We start from the raw sequence: 21,991 nt of genomic DNA, 5'->3' as shown, positions 1-21,991 counted from the left end.
GGACTTCGTTCAGAGGGAGAGGAGAAATCACGCATCATGTTAGTTTTCTTTATTTTACAAAAAGCACAACATTGTGTTTTTACTCTGAGTGTATACAAATAAAAGAAGATATTCTATAGTTTCAATTGATATATTACTTATGTCTCTATGACAAAAAATGACGGAGTATTTTAAGTCTGTTTTGCTGCAATGTGAAAAAAAACCTGCAAAACGCGCCGGCGCGTTTTCAGACCTCAGAGTGTTATAAACACAGATATCGTGATATGAGATGTAATATTTTGATCTTTCACCCCTACAAGGTGTGTTTAAGAGTGAAGACATTTCCATGCAGTCAACTTAAGCATAAGTGTGATTCATTTGAATAGTAGAAGCACAGTTTTCAAGTTACCACAAATGTATGATTATTTTTGTAATAGGAATATCAGTTTTTAAATAAAATAATAAAACCGGATCACTTTTTGCTGACATTTTCCCTCTTTCTCAAAGGCTCAGCTGCAGAGGACAGTAAAGCTGCTCTTCATGAGATCAGCCTCAGACTGAAGGTCAAATTAAAACAGGAGTATGAACGAATATTGGTTGGTAATTCTCAGAGGGGTCGTCAGAAATACCTGAACAATATTTACACTGATCTATATGTGGTGGAGAATGAGACTGGAGGAATAGTGAGTGAACATGAGGTGAGACAGATTGAATTCAAACTATTTGATGCCAAGGACACACCAATCCAGTGCAATAACATTTTTAAAGTCCATAACGGTCGACAAAACAAAAAAGTGTTGACGATGGGCATCGCAGGGGTAGGAAAAACAATCTCCATCAATAAATTCATCCTTGACTGGGCCATAGGAACAGAAAATCAGGATATTGCCTTAATTTTCCCTCTTCCATTCCGTAGACTGAATTTGATTAAAGAAGAGTACAGTCTTATAGGACTTCTTAACAAATACTTCTTTAGTAGTCCTGAAGAACTGCCTTCTCTTCCTGATGGTGACGGTAAAATCATGTTCATCTTTGATGGGCTGGATGAATGTCGCTTCCCTTTGAACTTTAAAGAGGATGACGGATTTACAGATGTTAAAGAAAAAACAACATTGAGTAAGATAATAACAAACCTCATTAAGACACATCTGGTTCCTTCTGCTCTCATCTGGATCACATCCAGACCAGCAGCAGCCAGTCTGATACCCCGAGACTACATTGATCAGGTGACAGAGGTGCGAGGATTCAACGATGAGCAGAAAGAGCAATACTTCATCAAAAACAGCAGTCCTGAGGTTGCTGGAAACATCATCCGTCATATCAGGAAATCCAGGAGCCTGTACATCATGTGCCACATCCCCGTCTTCTGCTGGATCTCTCTCACTGTTCTTCAGCCTCTACAGGCTCAAAAGAGCAATGACAAAACACCCACAACTCTGACAGGGATGTACACAAGCTTCTTACTTACTCAGCAGCAACAGATGGAAAACAAATACTGTGATGACTCTCAGCCTAAAGCCAGAGCCAGGTCTTTTGATGAGATTATTCTGAAGCTTGGGAAACTGGCCTTTCAACAGCTGGAGAAAGGAAATCTGATTTTCTACAAAGAAGATCTTGAGGAATGTGGACTAGATGTCAGTGAAGGGTCGGTGTTCTCTGGGTTATGCACTCAGATCTTTCAGGAGGAAAAAGCTGTTTCAGCAAGAAACGTTTATAGCTTCGTTCATCTCAGCATCCAGGAATTCCTTGCTGCTCTCTATGTGTTTTTGATTAGCAAAGATGAGAAAGCAAAGCTGCTTTTTCAATCCCTGAGAGAAAAACTGAGATGGAAACTGTCCGGAAAGACACAGTTTCAGCTTCATAAGGGTGCGATCAACAAGGCTTTACAAAGCGAGAACGGACACCTGGACCTTTTCCTCCGGTTCCTCCTGGGTCTCTCTCTGGAGTCCAATCAGAGTGACCTGAAGGAATTAGTGCCAGGACTGAAACTCAAAACAGAGAACATGAAAAGCACTGTTGACTATATCAAAAAGAAAATAGAGATGGAGAAATCTGTGGAGAGGACCATCAATCTCTTCCACTGTCTGAGTGAACTGAAAGATGATTTTGTGGAGGAAATTCAGAAAAACCTGAGCTCAGGAAATCTTTCAGCACAGATTCTCTCCTCTGCTCAGTGGTCTGGTCTGGTGTTTGTGCTCCTGATGTCAGAAGAGACTCAAGAGAAGTTTGAACTGCAGAAATACAGAAGATCTGATGAAGCAGTGATAAGACTGCTGCCAGTGATCAAAAACACAAGAAAAGCACTGTAAGAGTCTTCTTTACATTCATTTATATGCACTGTTGGTCTTTTGTAGTTGGGACTTCTTTTTAAATGGATGACTTGTTGGCCTAGACAGTTCAGAAAAAAAGAATAAATGTAAATGTAAATCAATGTGCGAGATAATATTAAATGAAAAATTGTCTCCACCATCAGACAAGTTGAACCTGAGTTTTACCCTTTTTATTATTCTTAATTGTATCATAAATTAAAGAAACTGAAAATACAGGTTTGATGTTTTATGAAAATTGTTTTAGCTTTGCTTACATTGCTACAGTCAAAGGTTTTTCCAAGTTATCTATGCTCTAGATTATAAACACTACTTAAGAAGCATTGATATCACTGATTGTTGTTGTGCGCTACACAGGCTACAGTGCTGTAAGCTTACTGCTCAGTGCTGTAAGAGTTTCTCATCAGTTCTACAATCCTCAAACTTCCTGAGAGACCTGGACCTGAGTAACAATGACCTACGGGATTCAGGAGTGAGGCTTCTTTCTGATGGACTAAAAAGTCCAAACTGTCAGCTGGAGATACTGAGGTTTGAGTTTAAATGCTTTATTTATTTAGTTTTCCATTAAGTTAATTATTTAAAGGTGCCATAGAATTGAAAATTAAATTTACCTTGGCATAGTTGAATAACAAGAGTTCAGTACATGGAAATGACATACAATGAGTTTCAATCTCCATTGTTTCCTCCTTCTTATGTAAATCTCATTTGTTTAAAAGACCTCCGAAGAACAGGCGAATCTCAACATAACACCGACTCTTACGCAACAGTCGGGATCATTAATATGTACGCCCCCAATATTTGCATATGCCAGCCCATGTTCAAGGCATTAGACATTCAAGGCATTAGACATTAGACGTCTGGATCTGTGCACAGCTGAATCATCAGACGTTATGCAGGTAAGCAAGCAAGGACAACGGTGAAAAACAACAGATGGAGCAATAATAACTGACATGATCCATGATATCATGATATTTTTAGTGATATTTGTAAATTGTCTTTCTAAATGTTTCGTTAGCATGTTGCTATAATAAATAATAATAATAAAATTTTATTTGTACTGCACTTTACATTTGGAACAAATCTCAAAGTGCTACAATTAAGATCATTTAAAGAGGATAAAATAGTAATAGATTTAATAGTTAAAAGTCATAAGTTCTCCTAAAAAGAAATGTTTTTAGTCCTTTTTTAAAAGTCACAATGGTTTGAGGTCCCCTCAAATGGTCGGGGAGGGCATTCCAAATCCGAGGAGCGGCAGAACAAAAAGCCCGATCACCCATAGTGCTGAGCTTTGTCTTGGGGATAAGAAGGCGGTGTGAATTCGTTGAACGGAGTGATCGAGTTGTAGTCGAAGGTGTGAGTAGTTCTTTCAGATAGGTGGGGGCATTTCCATAGATGCACTGGTGGGTTAGAAGGGCGACCTTATATTCAATCCTGGCAGAAACAGGAAGCCAGTGAAGTGAATGGAGAATGGGTGTGATGTGATCATATTTTCGAACTCTCATCAGGATCCTAGCAGCACTATTCTGAATATACTGCAGTCTCTGCAAGCTTTTGTTAGGGATCCCGGTGAGAAGAGCGTTACAGTAATCCAGTCTGGAGGAGACAAAGGCATGGACCAGTTTTTCAGCATCTGCTAAGGTTAACATTGGACGGAGTTTTGCAATATTTCTAAGATGGTAGAAAGATGTCTTGCAGAGGTTTTTGATATGGGCTTCGAAACTGAGTTGTGGATCAAATCTTACACCAAGATTGGTGACAGTTGTGGAGAGGGGAATGTCATGATCAGAGATAGTTATACCAGTTATGGAGGAAGACTGGGTTTGATGTGGTGTGCCAACAAGAATTGCCTCAGTTTTAGAGCTGTTTAGCTGGAGGAAGTTGTGCTTCATCCACACCCTTATCTCCTCCAGACAGGCAGTGAGTGTTGAAAACGAAGATGATGTTGGTGAAATTGCAGAGGTGTGTGTTTCTGATTTCATGTACAGTTGAGTATCATCAGCATAGCAGTGAAATGAGACTCCATAGCGGCTAATGATATGGCCAAGAGGGATGATGTAAATGATAAAGAGAATGGGGCCAAGGACTGACCCCTGAGGGACCCCGCAAGTAACTGTGTGTTGCCGGGACCTTGCACTTCCAAGTGAAATGTACTCTGTTCTGTTTGTGAGATACGATTTAAACCAGTTAAGAGCAGTGCCAGTAAGTCCAGTGGTTTGATGCAACCGGTTAAGGAGTATGCCATGATCCACTGTATCGAATGCAGCAGACAGATCGAGGAGTATGAGGAGGGATGGTGAGCCTGCATCAGCTGTCATCCGTAGGTCGTTTGTGACTCTAACCAAGGCTGTTTCCGTACTGTGTGCAGTGCGGAAACCAGACTGAAATTTTTCAAAAAGATTATTGTGTTTGAGATGATCCTGGAGGTGGGAAACTACAACTTTTTCCAGTATTTTGGAGAGAAGTGGGAGATTGGAAATGGGCCTGTAATTTGCAAGCACATCTGGGTCAAGAGTGGGTTTTTTGAGAAGTGGTCTGATTATGGCAGTTTTTAGGGCAGATGGAACATTGCCAGACTGGAGCGAGTGGTTTATTATAGTGGTAATCAGAGGACTTAGAACAGAGGAGTTTACTTTCACTAGAGCTGTAGGAAAAGGGTCGAGGGCACAGGTGGTAGGTTTCATCCTTTTAATTATTGTCTCAACCTCTTGCGGTGAAATTTCTGGAAAACAATGAAGAGGCTCCGAAATTGCAGGCTGTGAGTTGATAGTCAGGGTGGATAGTGGTGAAGATCCAGGAAAGGTAGAGTGAATTGAGTCTATTTTAGTTTTGAAAAAGTCCAGGAAATTATTACAGTGCTCTTCTGTAGTTTCTGTAATTGATGGGGTTTGTGGTTTGAGTAAATGGTTTATGGTGGAGAACAGCTGTTTGGAGTTTCCGGGACTATTTCTGATGACATTTGAGTAGAAATTTGACCGTGCCTCCATAAGTGACTTTGAGTAGTCCTTTCGGTGTTCCCGAAAAGCGAGCTTGTGAACAGTGAGACCTGTAGTTTTGAATCTCCTCTCAATGGCATGCCCAGCTGCTTTCATTTTTCGTAATTCACCGGTATACCAGGGTGCTGATCGGGTGAAAGTGACTGTTCTAGTTCTGACCGGGGCATGAAGTTCCAGAATGCTTCTGAGGGTGTTATTATAATAGTCTACTGAGTCCATGGGTGGTAGACAGTTTACAGAAAGGAGATGCTGGAGATCGGATGCCATAGACTCTTGGTTGATGTTTTTCAGATTTCTGAAGCAGATTTGGCGTTTGGGCTTGATGAGGCTGGACAGTGAAGACATCTTCATGGAGATGGCCTTATGATCAGAAACTCCCAGATCATACACTAGAAGATTACTGAGATAAACAGAGTTTGTAATGACTAGGTCAAGAGTGTGGCCCCTGGTATGAGTGGGGACATCGACAAGTTGTGTCAGATTAAAACAATCCAGTAATTGGAGAAATTCTGCTGCAAAACGACAGGTTGAAGAGTTGACATGAATATTCATATCTCCAAGTATAATGATATTAGCAGACATTGTACAGAAAGTTGAAAGAAGATTGGACATCTCTGGGATGAATGATGGGTTTGGTTTAGGTGGCCGATAAATGAGAAGTATCATAGTAGAAAAAGGGTGCTTACATTTAAATGCAAGGCATTCAAACGAAGACAACTCAGGCAGGGTTATAGGAGACAAGATCAGATCACTTCGATGGATGACAGCCAGACCACCACCACGCCCTGTACTGCGGGCTTTCTGTAAATAGCAGTAACCAGGGGGACAGGTCTCATTTAAAACAGAATAAACATCTGGTTGATGCCAGGTTTCTGTAAGGCACATCATATCTAAACACTTTTCTAGAATATGATCATGTATAAGGCAAGATTTATTTGTGATGGATTGTGCATTAAAAAATTCAATCTTGATATTCGTTGCAGCAGTGTGTCTCTGTATTGGCCGAAGTAGACTGAGATCCACTCCACGTTTTCTCCGGTTTCCATCCAGGTCAGTGCGTAGCGTTGTCATGGGAACTCCAGCGCTACTAGTCCTATGAGTGACGGCGCTCTGATGACGTGTTCGAAATGCGACAGTGCGCACGCCAGACCAGATGGATGAGATGTTGTGATCAGACCGGGAGAAAACAAACTTTCAACGGCAACTTCTGTGAATATAACGGGGCCGGCGAAGGAGTCCAAGTTGTTTAATGACTGATGTACACGATGGAGTGGTATAGTTGTTGAATTTCTTAAGTTGAATGGCTGAGTAATTCAGCATTATGTCAATCATGGAGAGTGGTCTGCTAGCCGCAAGCCACGCCCGTGATGCACAGAGAAAAGCCAACAGACACAGCAAGCAAACAACCGTGACCATGGGTGAACACCTCACGATCATCGGCAGCGACCCCAGACGAAAGCCCCACGGCAACAGACAGCGACGAACAGACGCAGGAATCCACAAGCGATAGCAAACTGATAGGCGAGCAGCCGCTTGAGTCGGTGGAATCCGTACAGAACACATACAAATCCACATATAACTGACTGAACGTATTACTGGCCGATAAACGTTATGTTATAGGTTATACCATAACAACAACTGTTGCACTGTAGAGGGTTTTCAGTTAGAGAAGCGGAGAAGCGGCGAACAAGCCACGCCAGCGTCCTCTCCCACACAATTTTTCTCTTCAAAAATTGCTAATGTACTGTTAAATGTGGTTAACGTTACCATCGTTTCTTACTGTATTCACGGAGACAATTTTTAAACACTTGCAGTCTGTATACTTCATAAACACAACTTTATTCTTTATAAATCTCTCCAACAGTGTGCAATGTTAGCTTTAGCCCATTAGCCACGGAGCATAGCCTCAAACTCATTTAGAATCAAATGTAAACATCCAAATAAATACTATACTTACATGATCTGATGCATGCATGCAGCATGCATGACAAACACTTTGTAAATATCCATTTTGAGGGTTATATTAGCTGTGTGAACTTTGTTTATGCAATGTATTATAGAGTTGCGAGCTCGGGGGCAGGGAGTGCACCAAAATAGGCAGTTAAAAAAAAAATCTTGTTTTGTGAAAAAGCGTTCTAGGGCACCTTTAAAAACACACTGCTAAAATTGATTCTGTATGCAATTACATTTTGTTTTTATTGTTCAGATTTTCCACCTGTAATCTCACTGCTCAGTGTTGTGAGAGTTTGTCATCAGTTCTACAATCCTCAAACTCCTTCCTGAGAGAGCTGGACCTGAGTAACAATGACCTACAGGATTCAGGAGTGAAGCTTCTTTCTGATGGGCTGAAGAGTCCAAACTGTCAGCTGGAGATACTGAGGTAAATGGTTTTAAAATAATTAACAAAATGCTATCACAATAAATGATTATCACTGAATGTGACATTTGTTCTCAATGTAATGGAAATAGTCAACGGAAACTGATCGGGCCCGATACCAAGCTCATGTACTTGTACTCATACAAATATGGATGAGCTTGAATCGTTCGTTGAATCATTCTTCAGATTCTTGACTTGTCACCTTCTGAATAAGCTCAACACAGTTGATTGATCGCCATAGAAAATCACTGGTTCGGTGGATGGAATCAAAAGTTGCTATTGTGAATGGCACACGCTCCATTGCTGTACATGTTTAGAAAAGTGAATGAATACTTTGGTACATTTCCACTAACACTTTTGTTACTTTTATGACTGAATCTACAGAAAATAACAGCATACAAACTGCACAGGTCAGTGTGTGATAGTGACTTATCTGATTGTCAAACTAATGTCATGTGGACTTTTGCTGTGTGTGTTTGTAGATTGTCTGGCTGTATGGTGACAGAGGAAGGCTGTGGTTATGTATCTTCAGCTCTGAGTTCGAACCCCTCACACCTGAAAGAGCTGGATCTGAGCTACAATCACCCAGGAGATTCTGGAGTCAAGCTACTCACTGATACACTCAACCATCAAAACTTCAGACTGGATAAATTCAAGTATGTTGAGCAGGAAGTGTTTGACTTTATTTCTTTCAAACATTTATAAAAGTTCTTACTGAGAATAAACAGAGATTTAGCTGCAGTTATACTACAGGGCTGTTGAATGCTTGATTCTGATTGTTTGACAAACTTTTTGAAGTGCTCAAATATTGTCAAGTAAATGCAGAGCTAAAGTAGTTCCAGGCAGGTCTCAACTAAATTAGAGCATGATTTTTCCCGCTCTATGTCCAATACAAATTAACACAAATGCAGTACAGACACACTAACACACACACATTCAAACATAAACATGCACAGAAATGTGTCAGTGCTGCCCCACGACTTCATCAGTAAAATAGTTTCACAATTTATATAGTATGCCTGAAAAAGTGACTGTAGTAAGTGATGTCCGATATCTAGCTTTCCTCAAGGGGTGTTGGTCAAAACACAGGATCCAATCAGCTTCATCCAAAGGAAGTTTATTTGTTCCTAACACAACGGTAACTTTCATCCAGGCTGTACACAACACAGAATTAAAGGGTTAGTTCACCAAAAAATTAAAATTCAGTCATTAATTACTCACCCTCATGTCATTCTACACCCGTAAGAACTTCATTCATCTTCAGAACACAAATTAAGATATTTTTTGATGAAATCCGATGGGTCAGTGAGGCCTGCATTTACAGCAAGTTAATTTACACTTTCAATGCCCAGAAAATTAGTAAAGACATATTTAAAGTCCATGTGACTACAGTGGTTCAATTTATGAAGTGACGAGAATACTTTCCATGTGCCAAAAAACAAAATGACGACTTTATTCAACAATTTGCTCATTGCATGAATTATCCAGACTTTCAAGTTGTGGCATGACAATATCACAATCGATGCACTACACTGTCTTGTTCAGTAGGCATCGCTTGGCACTGATGACATCTACACCACCAGCTCTCCATTGCTCTCTGTCTTTCAGAAGCCTTTGGCTGTGGTTGTGTTGCAGCCTCTTCCATCTCTTTTAGTTTGTTCTCTGTATATTCTTTTTCTAATAAGTAAGGTTGTGCAAATGTTTTATGTTGAGCATATGTATGTCTTCCTCTGTAAATACATTCCTGCATTTCTGGGTCTTGGTGCTCTCGTGAACGTGTGTCAGAGACTGATACGGAACAGAAGAAATTGTTGAATAAAGTCTTTTTTTTTTTTTTTTTTTTGGCACACAAAAAGTATTCTTGTCGCTTCATAACATTAAGGTTGAACCACTGCAGTCACATGAACTGTTTAAAATATAGTCTTTGCTACCTTTGCTAGTCTCTGGGCATTGAAAGTGTAAATTAAAGTTCACCCAAAAATGAAAATAATGTCATTTATTACTCACCCTCATGTCGTTCTACACCCATAAGAGTTCATCTTCAAAACACAAATTAAGATATTTTTGATAAAATCCGATGGCTCAGTGAGGCCTGCATCTCCAGCAAGACAATCAACACTTAGAGAAAGCCAATAAAGACATATTTAAATCAGTCCATGTGACTACGGTGGTTCAACCTTAATATTATAAAGTGACGGGAATACTTTTTTTGCACCAAAAATAACAAAATAATGACTTTATTCAACAATATCTTGTGATGGGGGATTTCAAAACACTGCTTCATGAAGCTTTGAATCTTCACGAATCTTGTGTTTCAAATCAAAGGTTTGGAGCGTTAAAGTCATGTGATTTTAGTAAACGAGGCTTCGTTACGTCATAAGTGTTTCGAAATTTCAATGGTTCACGTGACTTTGGCAGTTTGATTCACGCTCTGAACCTCTGATTCGAAACAAGATTCGTGAAGATTCGAAGCACATGAGTACAGACTCAGTTTCTCAGTAATGAGGTAGTAATGTCACTGTTCTTTAAACAGTTAAGCTACCCTATTAGAGACGCTGATGCCAAACACACACAATCACACACACACACATACGAAATTACTCCGATCAGGCATAACATTATGACCACCTTCCTAATATTGTGCTGATTCCCCTTTTGCTGCCAAAACAGCCCTGACGTGTCGAGGCATGGACTCCACTAGACCCCCACTAGTGTAACATAGTTCATTTATGTGGGAAGAAGGAGGCTGGAACCGGCAAACGTTCAACACACTTTAATACAAAATATACAAATTCAAAACAAAAGTAAAATAGCGGCCGTCCCTCACAGATGACTGCCGCACACTAAAACAATAAAAACATAAATCCAGGCCTGGTCCTCTCTCATCCTTCACTGTCGTCCCTTCTCCCTTTATGCTTCCGTGAGAGATATGAGACTGGTGCAGTGCGCAGGTGACACTCCTTAAGGCGGGCGTATATGGTGCGAATGGTGATGGTCGGAAGATCATATGTCCATGCACACGTCACGAGTGAGTTTATCTGAGAATCGTACGGATGTGGTGATATATACAACACGATTTTTCGACCTGCCAATTTCCGAAGCAATCACACAAAGTTCCTTGTGAGTGTGTGTGTGAGCATGCGAGCGGAGCGCGAGCTCAATACCCTTTTTGACATGCTGGATAGAAAATAGGCCTATGTGAAATACGTTTTTTTTTTTGTTTTTTTTTTACCAACTATAGTTGTTTAAGCCTTTTGTCACATTTAATTTCTTAAATACTGGATAGAATAAACTATTATAATTAGTATATATAGCACTCAAGCGCACACATAAGCTTGCCATAAAGAATCAGCAAAATAAATGATTATGAATGTGACAAAAAAAACCCAGCAAGAATCAGACACATTTTAATTGTTTAATAATCTAATGTTTTCTAAATCACTGTCGGCTGCAAAGATGAAGTTTACATTACTGACTCTCATCATCTTTGCAGTGGATGTGCCTAGAGAATGCACATTTCATTCGGATTACATCATCAGAGTAGCCCATTTCTTTTCGTTTTGAATTATTTCGTTTAAAAGAAGACATTTCAAGCTTTCTATAGATATATTTCTCAGCCTATATGCTGAGTTTCAGTTCATTTAGCCTATAAGACATGCTCCAGTTCATGTGCAAGTGATCGCGATGTATTTATCTTACTCATGCTGTTCACTTGTCTTAATCAAATAGATGAAAAAATAACATTGTAATAGGCATATTTAAACATAAATATTAAACTAAATATGTTTTCTTTAATGGCTACCAACACGTATAGTACAGTAGTACAGAGAAATTTCATGTCGTGATCAAGAGCGGATAATGAGTTGAGTCGGATCAAGCAGAATTTATTTTTTAACTGTAGCTCTTGGGCGATCCCAAGAGTGGCACACACTGCTTGACACATCATACCGCGCTCGCCCAAAGTTCAGCGAGTTTATCCTCCTTTTCAATGGTCCAAATTCGCCGTGGCGCTGTCATCTTCATCTTTCTTCTTTCTTATGTGGTTTTTCATAGCTCCTGATTGGTCAACTTCAGATAGATTGAAAAAACGGCTTGTTCAACCACACACGTGTCGAATTCAAACCGATAGCTCCCAAACTTTTTTGACATGTTTAAAAATGATCGGGAGTCGGGAAGGGCTCGTAAGCCACTCTGCTTGGCTCATAATTCCTCGCACATGATACAAGCCGTGACCATACGAGCATCAAAGATTTCCACACAATTGAAAAAAATCACCTGCGAGCTCGTACAATAGCAAAAATCACACCGTGTACGCCCGCCTTTAGCAAATTACACCACCGGCCTCACGCTGTTCCCTCACCGAAGCTCTCGCTCCGGCCTGCTTGTCACATCATCATTTCATCTTTGCATACTAACTGTTAAATAAATCTTATTCAAACGTTCTCTTGCCTCCCGAGTCTTTCTGGTAGAACTGATTTCCTGCACCTGTGGACCGTGTGTGAGTTTGAGATTAGAGGCCTTGTTGCTATAATTGGGCAGCTGGATTTATGCGGCGTTTTGTTTTGCTCCCGACTGATTTTCCTTCCAGAATTATGTTTATATTCTTTTTGTAATAAATCTACTATTAGAACGAGCTGTGTCCTTAACAGACCTGGTTGGTAATGTACTTAGCCTTACAATTGTCCAAAATTAAAATGGTTTTGTGTGTGTATGTGTGTGTGAGTGTGTGTGTGTGTGTGTGTGTGTGTGTGTGTGTCTGAGGGTGTGTGTGAGTTTGTTTACTGACTAACTGTATCACTGTGTGTGTTTTCTAGTGTGGATCATGGGGGAGAATTCAGGATAATAGCAGGACTACACAAATGTATGTCTACTCACACACACACACACACACACACACACACACACACACACACACACACACACACACACACACACACTCTCTCTCACACACAGTATCTGTCAAATGATGCTGTTTAATAATAAATAATAACTACAATACATTTAGATCACTGTTATTCGAATTATCTCTAAGACAGTAATATACTACTGTAAATGAAAAATGTTTTATAAAGAGTATATTATTTTACAATAGGACGTTACAATACTTACTCTTAATTTCTTCACTTAAGCTGTTATATTGGCAGAAACTTGCAGTTTCAGTTCAGTTTATAAATGCATCTTATTACAAATCAGGTGAAATACTGTAATCAACTGTCCACAAAAATGTTGGATATAGTGCGAATGTGAAAACAGAGTGTAACTGGTGCTCGCTGCGTTCCCAAATGCACATTAAACTCAAAGCACATGCAGAGATGCATTCATTCACTGTGAACTGAGATGTGGAAAACAAGCTGATGGAGTGAGCAAAGTTTGCTCTTCACTCTGAAACATGCAGCGCAACGGGCCACAAACTTACTTAATTATCGTCTTATAAGTTGTGATAAGGGCACAAAGCCATATCATGCTTTTTATTTTAGTTTGTTTGAGAGATGCTTTGCCAAAGCAATGACACAAAACATAAAGATTTATCTTATTATGAGACGTGTAAAATATCTTTGGTTCAAACTGTGTTTCTTTAAAATCTGTGTACACCTGGTCACTTCATGTGTTTTATCTGATGGGATAGCTATCCGATCATGAAAAGACCTGGGCCCTTAAGAATAGTCTTAAGTTTTGACTTAAGTGTCAAAAATACTTAGTAAAGAGAGTAGAACTTTTATAAAGTGCAACTTTTAGTAAAGTATAAGTGTAAGCCGTGCAGCTCGCTTATGCCCAGCGGGTATTAAAACTTGCTCTGTGAATGAGTGGCCCTTATAACACTCTCTTCCATTGAATCACATTTCAAAAGGGCAGAAAACATGAACATAAGGAATATAATATACAGAAAACATACCTGAATAAAAGAGACAAATAAGCAGCCTCAGATTGAGTGGCCCTTATAACACTCTATAAACAAATGATGCACCTCCATTACCATGTGCTGGTCTCACATAAAAGAATCCCAAGGATAGATAAAATAGTACTTTACACATAAGTTTGGGTAGAAATACAGATATAAACAATATAATTAAGATATAATTAAAATAAGGATTATTATAACAAATAATGAAATTAACAGGATGACAAAAGAAACCTACCTCTTCCATTGAATCACATATTATAACAATATTTAGTCGTATACTTTGTATACCTGTTACATAAGACAGATTCTTAAGTGCTGACTTAAGTGTTGTGAACTAAAGACTGCATCATCACTCCAGTCTTCAGTGTCACATGATCCTTCAGAAATCATTCTGATATGATGATTTGATGCTCAAGAAACATTTATGATTATTATCAGTGTTTTATTTGTTGTTTTTTGAAAGAAATTAATACTTTTATTAAGCAAGGATGCATTAAATTGATCAAAAGTGACAGTATAGACATTTATAATGTTACAAAAGCTTTATATTTCAGAAAAATATAATATTTTTCTCAAGAAAACATTATACTGCTACGGAAGCCCTGAACCGCATGGTGGGAAAAAAAACGAAAACTTATCTCGTTATTTCGACATATTAAATGGTTATTTCAAGATATTAAGTCGTTATCTATCAAGTATCATACGTATCAAGTATCATACATATCATATGTTGTCTATCAAGTATAATAAAGGACGCGCATCTGTCAATGTCTTCAGTGGCGCAACATTAACGTATTGGATCGCAATACTAGCTTTTACTGCGATCGCCGCGGCAAAAAAGGCATTTATTTTCAATAAAAATGAAAACAATGTTCTAAAAGTGCAAATAATTTCGATTCTATTTCGATAATAGCCACTAGAGGGCAGAATAAGACAGCGAATCAATTAAAGAATGCAATAGTTATGTTCATCTACTGTTACAAGTTGGTGCTCCAAAATCCCAGAGGGTTATCATGGGAATTTGCGTTCATCCCAGGCTAACCTTTATTGAGGTTAAATTTATTAGCCCATAGTAAATAAAACAATTTACAGTGCAAATAGCTGTATATCAGGGGTGTCAAACTTTCGGCCCGGTGTCCAATCTGATTTGAACTATAATAAAACACAGAGATGCACTAGTCCAGGGGCCAAAAACGTTTTTAAGTGTTTTTTTTTTATTATTATTATTCTGGGCTTGCAAACAAACTGCTTTGTAATAATTTCCCCAAATTTCATCTGTGTATTTACGAAGTATGTAAACAGGACTTTAACACACTGAATACGGACACAAAGAGGAGAACAGACGCGCCAGCGGAGAAAGTACTGTACCATGCACAAGCTCACTGTTCGTGAAAAATAGGGAGAATAATATAAATATTACAGTGGGATTGATATGAATGTATCTCTGAAGGGAACTGTATTCAGAAAAGATTTGATGGCTTTTCCTCTTATCTCCATATAAAGTAGTAGTATTAGCCTATATTTATCGAAAAGCGCTGCTGTGTATGTGTGTGTGTGTGTGTGTGTATAGCGGTAACCATGGAAACGCTGTATCGCCGCTGTTCCATTTTCATTCAGTTCGTCTGCTGATTTTGTTTTGTTATGTAGCATAATTTCACAAAGCTAAAGTAAGACCAGACCTAGTTTTTGCTGTTAATCTTCAAATTATTCAGTAATTTAAATTAAGAACGTCTCGGTTACGTATGTAACCCTCGTTCCCTGAAGGAGGGAACGGAGACGTACGTCAGTAGTGACCGACGAATTGGGATATCGCTAGAGAGCCCCTATCAGCTTCGAGAAGACTAAAACAAGCCAATGAACATTGGCGTGCGATATTTGCATAACGCACCCCTCCCCATCCGGGGCATATAAAAGGGGGAGGAGATGCAATCGCACTCTGTTTTTCGCTGAAGAGACAACTGGTGTCCGCACTGCAGCGAGGGTACAGAAACTGTGGCGACGGGACGTACGTCTCCGTTCCCTCCTTCAGGGAACGAGGGTTACATACGTAACCGAGACGTTCCCTTTCAGTCGGTCACGTTCGACGTACGTCAGTAGTGACCGACGAATTGGGATCCCAAATAAAACGCCACAGTTACGAACCCCTTCCAGTGCCCAGCGCAAGCTCTAGCCACCCGTCGCACCAGGGGGACGGAGAAGGGGGCGAGCTTACGCCGGGAAGTCTACTGCTGTTCCGAAATACCCACTAAGTAAACTAGACTACACTGGGGAAGCGAACCCGTAGGGGACGCTGCGGAGCCACTACCCACCCAGTGGGGAAGGAATTTACGTGGAACATATGGCCTGGCCCGAAGGGCAGAACGCATACAAGTCCCTGGGATGGCTTCACCTGAGTAGGGGGAGACTCATCTGACAGGTGACAGCAGAAACTCTGCTAAGGGAAAGACACGGACTCACCGTAGGGAGTAACCGTGGAAATACACATATGGAATCACTCACTTAGAGGGATTACAACATATGGAACCCAACCAACAGACAACACCGAAGGTGGATGTTGGTCTGGCATCAGACACTCCACAATGTCCGAGCCGAAAGGGGAGGCGGAGGAACTCGACAGGGTTCACCGATCGGGGAACACGACTGGAGTCAAAAATGCACGTATCCAGCCCAGAGGGCGGGAATGGCATTGCAAGCCGACACATAGAACAGGTTCAACGCGTCTACCGGCTAGTGGAAGCGAGTACACGGGAAGAAACCGGTTCCACACGTAAGCTATAAAACCTAGCAAACGTGTTTGGTGTCGCCCAGCCCGCAGCTCTACAGATATCTGTCAGCGAGGCGCCCTGAGCCAACGCCCAGGAAGAGGCCACTCCTCTGGTGGAGTGGGCTCTCAACCCGAACGGGCAAGGCACGCCCTGGGAATCATAAGCCAGGGCGATGGCATCCACAATCCAGTGGGCCGTCCTCTGCTTGGAGACAGCCTTTCCCTTCTGCTGGCCTCCGTAACAGACAAAGAGCTGATCTGAGGTCCTGAAGCTTCGAGTTCTATCCACGTAAACGCGCAGAGCGCGGACGGGACAGAGCAAAGCTAGGGCTGGGTCTGCCTCCTCCGAAGGCAGCGCTTGCAGGTTCACTACCTGATCTCTGAAGGGAGTGGTAGGAACCTTGGGCACATATCCAGGCCGGGGTCTCAAGATAACGTGAGAGTCACCAGGCCCGAATTCCAGGCACGATTCGTCGACCGAAAATGCGTGCAGGTCCCCTACCCTCTTGAGCGAGGCCAATGCAACCAGGAGGACGGTCTTAAGGGACAGTACTTTTAACTCAACTGATTGCAAGGGCTCGAAGGGATGACGCCGAAGGGATGAAAGAACTAAGGAGAGATCCCAAGAGGGTATGGAGGGGGGACGAGGCGGATTCAGTCTCCTCGCTCCCCTCAGGAACCTGACGACCAGATCGTGCTTCCCCAAGGACTTCCCATCAACTGCATTGTGATGTGCGGCAATGGCGGCAACATACACTTTGAGGGTGGAGGGAGACAGCCTTCGCTCCAGACCCTCCTGCAGGAAGGAAAGCACGGATCTGACCGAGCATGATCGGGGGTCTTCTCGGTGAGAAGAGCACCACTCAACGAACAGGTTCCACTTCAACGCATAGAGACTCCTAGTGGAAGGAGCTCTTGCGGAAGTGATAGTGTCTACAACCGCTTGCGGGAGATCACTTAGAACCTCCGCATCCCGTCCAGGGACCACACGTGGAGGTTCCACAGGTCGGGACGCGGGTGCCACAGGGTGCCCCCTCTCTGAGTCAGAAGATCCTTCCTCAGAGGAATGGGCCAGGGAGGGGCTGTCGTGAGGAGCATCAGGTCCGAAAACCATGTCCGGGTGGGCCAATAAGGGGCCACCAACAAGACCTGCTCCCCATCCTCCCTGACTTTGCACAAGAGTTGAGCAAGAAGGCTCACTGGGGGAAACGCATACTTGCGAAGACCCCGGGGCCAACTGTGTGCCAGTGCATCCGTGCCGAGAGAACCTACGGTCAGGGAATAGAACCACTGGTACTGAGCATTCTCCTGGGAGGCAAACAGATCTATCTGAGCCTTGCCGAAGTAATGCCAAATCAGCTGGACCACCTGGGGATAGAGTCTCCATTCGCCCGCAAGTGGAGGCTGCCGTGAAAGCTCGTCGGCTGCACGGTTGAGCACACCTGGGACATGAATGGCACGAAGCGACCTCAGATGCTTCTGACTCCATAACAAGAGATGGCGGGCAAGTTGCGACATGCGGCGGGAGCGTAGACCACCTTGATGATTGATGTACGCTACGGTCGCGATGTTGTCTGAGCGGACTAGAACGTGCTTGCCTGTCAACAGCTCCTTGAAGCGGCCCAGCGCAAGACGAACTGCCAGCAACTCGAGGCAATTGATATGCCAGTGCAGCTGAGGCCCCGTCCAAAGACCTGAGGCTGCATGCCCGTTGTACGTGGCGCCCCACCCTGAGGTCGAGGCATCTGTGTGAACCACAGCGTGCCTGGACATCTGTTCGAGGGGAACCCCTGCCCGCAGGAACGAGGGGTCTGACCATCGAGTGAGGGCACGGCGGCAGCTCGGTGTCACAGGAACACGGAACGTGCCGCGTTGCCACGCCCATCTCGGGACCCGGCCGTGGAGCCAGTGTTGGAGCGGCCTCATATGAAGCAATCCAAGCGGCGTGACCGCGGCTGCGGATGCCATATGCCCCAGGAGCCTCTGAAACATTTTCAGTGGGGCCGCTGTCCTGCACTTGAACGTACTCAGGCAGTTCAACACCGACTGGACGCGCTCCTCTGTGAGTTGCGCAGTCAGGGTGACCGAGTCCAGTTCCATATCGAGATAAGAGATCCTCTGCCCGGGGGAGAGTTTGCTCTTGTCCCAGTTGACCCGAAGACCCAACCGGCTGAGGTGTGCCAACACCAGATCCCTGTGTTCGCACAACTGCTCCCGCGAACTGGCTAGAATAAGCCAGTCGTCGAGATAGTTGAGAATACGAACGCCTTGTTCCTTGAGGGGAACAATGGCCGCCTCCGCAACCTTCGTAAAGACGCGGGGAGACAGGGCCAGCCCGAAGGGCAGGACTTTGTACTGATATGCCCGACCCTCGAACGCAAACCGTAGGAAGGGTCTGTGACGAGGCAGAATCGAGACATGAAAGTATGCGTCCTTCAGGTCTATTGCTGCGAACCAATCTTGGGGACGGATGCATTGAAAAATGCGTTTCTGCGTCAACATCTTGAACGGCAGCCTGTGAAGGGACCGATTCAGGACTCGCAGATCCAAGATTGGCCGTAACCCACCTCCTTTCTTCGGTACAATGAAGTAGGGACTGCAAAACCCTGACTTCATATCGGCTGGAGGGACCGGCTCGATTGCACCCTTCGCCAGGAGGACAGCAATCTCCGCCCGAAGAACAGGAGCACTGTCCAGTGACACCTGAGTGTAGTGGACACCTCTGAACACCGGGGGACGCCGGGCGAACTGAATCGCATAGCCGAGCCTGATAGTGCGGATGAGCCAGCGGGACGGGCTGGGAAGCGCTAACCAGGCTTCCAGACGCCAAACGAGCGGGACCAAGGGCACCACAGGCGCACCGGGAGTGGGGCAGCGAGGCAGAATACTGGGACTCGACTCGGACAGCGCAGCGGCCCGAAGTGGAGTCAGATTCTGCGGGGTGACAGCACCGATGGGAGACGGTACACGTGGTACGGCCTGCACCATCGGGGCGCCCCCCACTGGCGAAATGAGAGGGGGCTGCGGACACCGAGGCAGAGCCCCGGGTCCTGACAACCGCGCCCTCTTGTGACCTGGAGGATGAAAGGGAAACAGCTCTTTCTGTGAAAAGGTGGGTACCGCTGGACTCCGGAGAGCCAGCGGCGGGACAGACACAACAAGTTTCTCCCGGCCCTCCTCTGGGAGTGGAGGGGCAGATGGAATCCCCCCCTGAAGAGCTGCTACTTCCTCCTCCAGGTCGCCCGCTTCAGGATCGCGACTTCCTCGACCTCTTGCCACCTGGCTTGGCTTGAGCGGGCTGGGCGCCCCAGCCGGCGCCGGCTCCCTGCTGTTTGGCTGGTGGAGGCTGCTGCTTGGCCAACTTAGCGGGAGCGGAGGACGACGCGGCTGGGCGCCCTCGGCGACGAGCAGGCTGAGGTTGCGCCGCCGGCGGGGTGGAGGCAGCAGCGGGCCGGCGGGGCAAGACGTGTTTAATCGCCTCAGCCTGCTTCTGGGCAGCGGAGAACTGTTGGGCGAAGCTCTCCACTGCGTCGCCGAATAGGCCAGCCTGGGACACGGGGGAGTCCAGGAACCGATATTTATCGGTCTCTCTCATGTCAGCCAGGTTTAGCCACAGATGGCGCTGCTGGACTACCATAGTAGCCATCGCTTGACCAACGGAGCGTGCTGTCACTTTAGTCGCCCGGAGGGCGAGATCGGTGGCAGCCCGCAACTCCCCCAACAGATGTTGGTCAAGACCACCCTGTGGCATTTCCGATAACGCTTTTGCCTGATACACTTGCAAAAGGGCCATGGCATGCAGGGCGGAGGCGGCCTGCCCACAAGCTCTATAAGCCTTCTCCGTCAGAGAGGAAGAAAACTTACAGGCTCGGGACGGAAGGCGCGGGTCACCACGCCAGCCGGCGGCCGTAGGGCACAACTGCATCGCTACAGACCGCTCGACTGGAGGGATCCCCATATAGCCTTTAGCCTCTCCGCCATCCAGGGTGGTGAAGGCGGACGAGGGGCCTGGCCTCGAACGAACACTATACGGTGTCCGCCAAGACCTGGTCACCTCGTCGTGCACCTCCGGGAAGAAAGGCATCGGGGCGGGACGCTGAGGACCAGCGCGACCCGCCCCGAGGTACCAATCGTCAAGCCGAGAGGGGCCGGGACAGGGTGGAGGGTTCCACACGAGCCCGACGCTCTCGGCAGCCCGGGAAAGCACAGCCATCAACTCAGGATCCGACTCGGCCACAGCCGCCACCCCTTGAGACGGGGGCTCAGCCGAGTCATCCTCTCCCAAGGACTCATGCTCGCCTTCCGATACCGTGATCGACATCTGGTCCTCCGCAGGTGCACCGAAGGACAATACCGGACGCTCCGAAGAGGGCCCGGCATGACACGGCGGTAACACCACTGGCTGCGGTGCTGCAGAGGCGGCAGGGGCCCGCGGAGCAACGCTCGGCGGGGAAGCCCTAACCGTGACCCTCAAGTCACCCTGCCTACACGCCAACGAACCGTCACCCCGACCGGAGCCAGAGAAAACGGCCGCACGGGGCATAGGGGAGGGGACCCCCGCTCCCTGAGAACCAAGGAACGAGAGTCTCGACCTCAGCACCGCGATAGTCATGTTCCCACAATGAGAACATGAACCATCTACAAACGCGGCCTCAGCGTGCTGAACGCCCAAGCACGTGATACAGCGATTGTGCCCATCAGCAGGGACCAGGGAACGACCACACCCAGTAGCGCACAGACGAAATGCCATCTCCCCAGATGCAGGGTTCGTCTGTAAAGTCTAATAGAGGGGGAAACTCACAGCTCTTTTGTGAATGAGACACACAGGGAGTGTCACGAAGTGTGGTAAACACACACACACGGGACCCGGCCAAATCGCAGACCAAACAATTGGATTTACAGCGGAACGCTGTTTCACAGCCGATGTTGCTGCCCGGACCCGGAAGCTCGTGGACTCGCTGCAGTGTCGTTGCGCCAAACACGGTAAGAACGCTGTTTCTTCTTGTTTTAAAGATCTTCTTAGCTGTAGGACACCAATAGCTTGGCTCCGAAGCGAAAGACAGAGTGCGATTGCATCTCCTCCCCCTTTTATATGCCCCGGATGGGGAGGGGTGCGTTATGCAAATATCGCACGCCAATGTTCATTGGCTTGTTTTAGTCTTCTCGAAGCTGATAGGGGCTCTCTAGCGATATCCCAATTCGTCGGTCACTACTGACGTACGTCGAACGTGGCCGACTGAAAGGGAACAACTGATCATGCTCATGTGCATAACATCTTTGACTATGATAAAAATGCCTGTAATATCCAAATGCCAGTGTTTGCCTCTAATGTCAAAGAGATATTTGTTTAAGGCCAGTTTGGCCTGTGAAAAAATAAACAACAAATAAATTTGCTTTAAAAAAATCTGCAACCAATATCAGAATCAGACGATTTGCTTCTTATAAAAATTGAAATTGGCCATGAAAAATCAAAATAGGTGCTAATAAAAAATATTAAATAAAAAATCTTTTTAAAAATCGAATGGTCTTTTCACGGTAAAAAAAAAAAAAAATGGTTTTCTTGCAAATTAATTTGTTGTTCATATGTTTAATATTATTGCAACTATCAGCGCACTAAGGTTATCATAAGAAGGTAATTCGGCCCACATA

General features: G+C 44.5%; 1 protein-coding gene across 3 annotated transcripts in view; it reads left to right on the top strand.

The window, feature by feature from the left end:
- The window catches only part of LOC137006130 (NACHT, LRR and PYD domains-containing protein 3-like), a 65,060-nt gene that overhangs the window by 21,710 nt on the left and 21,359 nt on the right, over nt 1-21,991 (top strand). For all 3 annotated transcript variants that reach the window (XM_067366635.1, XM_067366642.1, XM_067366651.1), the window contains 5 exons: nt 487-2,284; nt 2,664-2,834; nt 7,506-7,679; nt 8,159-8,332; nt 12,491-12,537. In XM_067366635.1, coding sequence (XP_067222736.1) covers nt 487-2,284; nt 2,664-2,834; nt 7,506-7,679; nt 8,159-8,332; nt 12,491-12,537 — 2,364 coding nt within the window. The remainder of the gene's footprint in view (nt 1-486; nt 2,285-2,663; nt 2,835-7,505; nt 7,680-8,158; nt 8,333-12,490; nt 12,538-21,991) is intronic.

Source organism: Chanodichthys erythropterus, chromosome 3, assembly GCF_024489055.1.
Source record: "Chanodichthys erythropterus isolate Z2021 chromosome 3, ASM2448905v1, whole genome shotgun sequence".
Classification (NCBI taxonomy): Eukaryota; Metazoa; Chordata; class Actinopteri; order Cypriniformes; family Xenocyprididae; genus Chanodichthys; species Chanodichthys erythropterus.
This window is presented reverse-complemented; position numbering and strand designations above follow the sequence as displayed.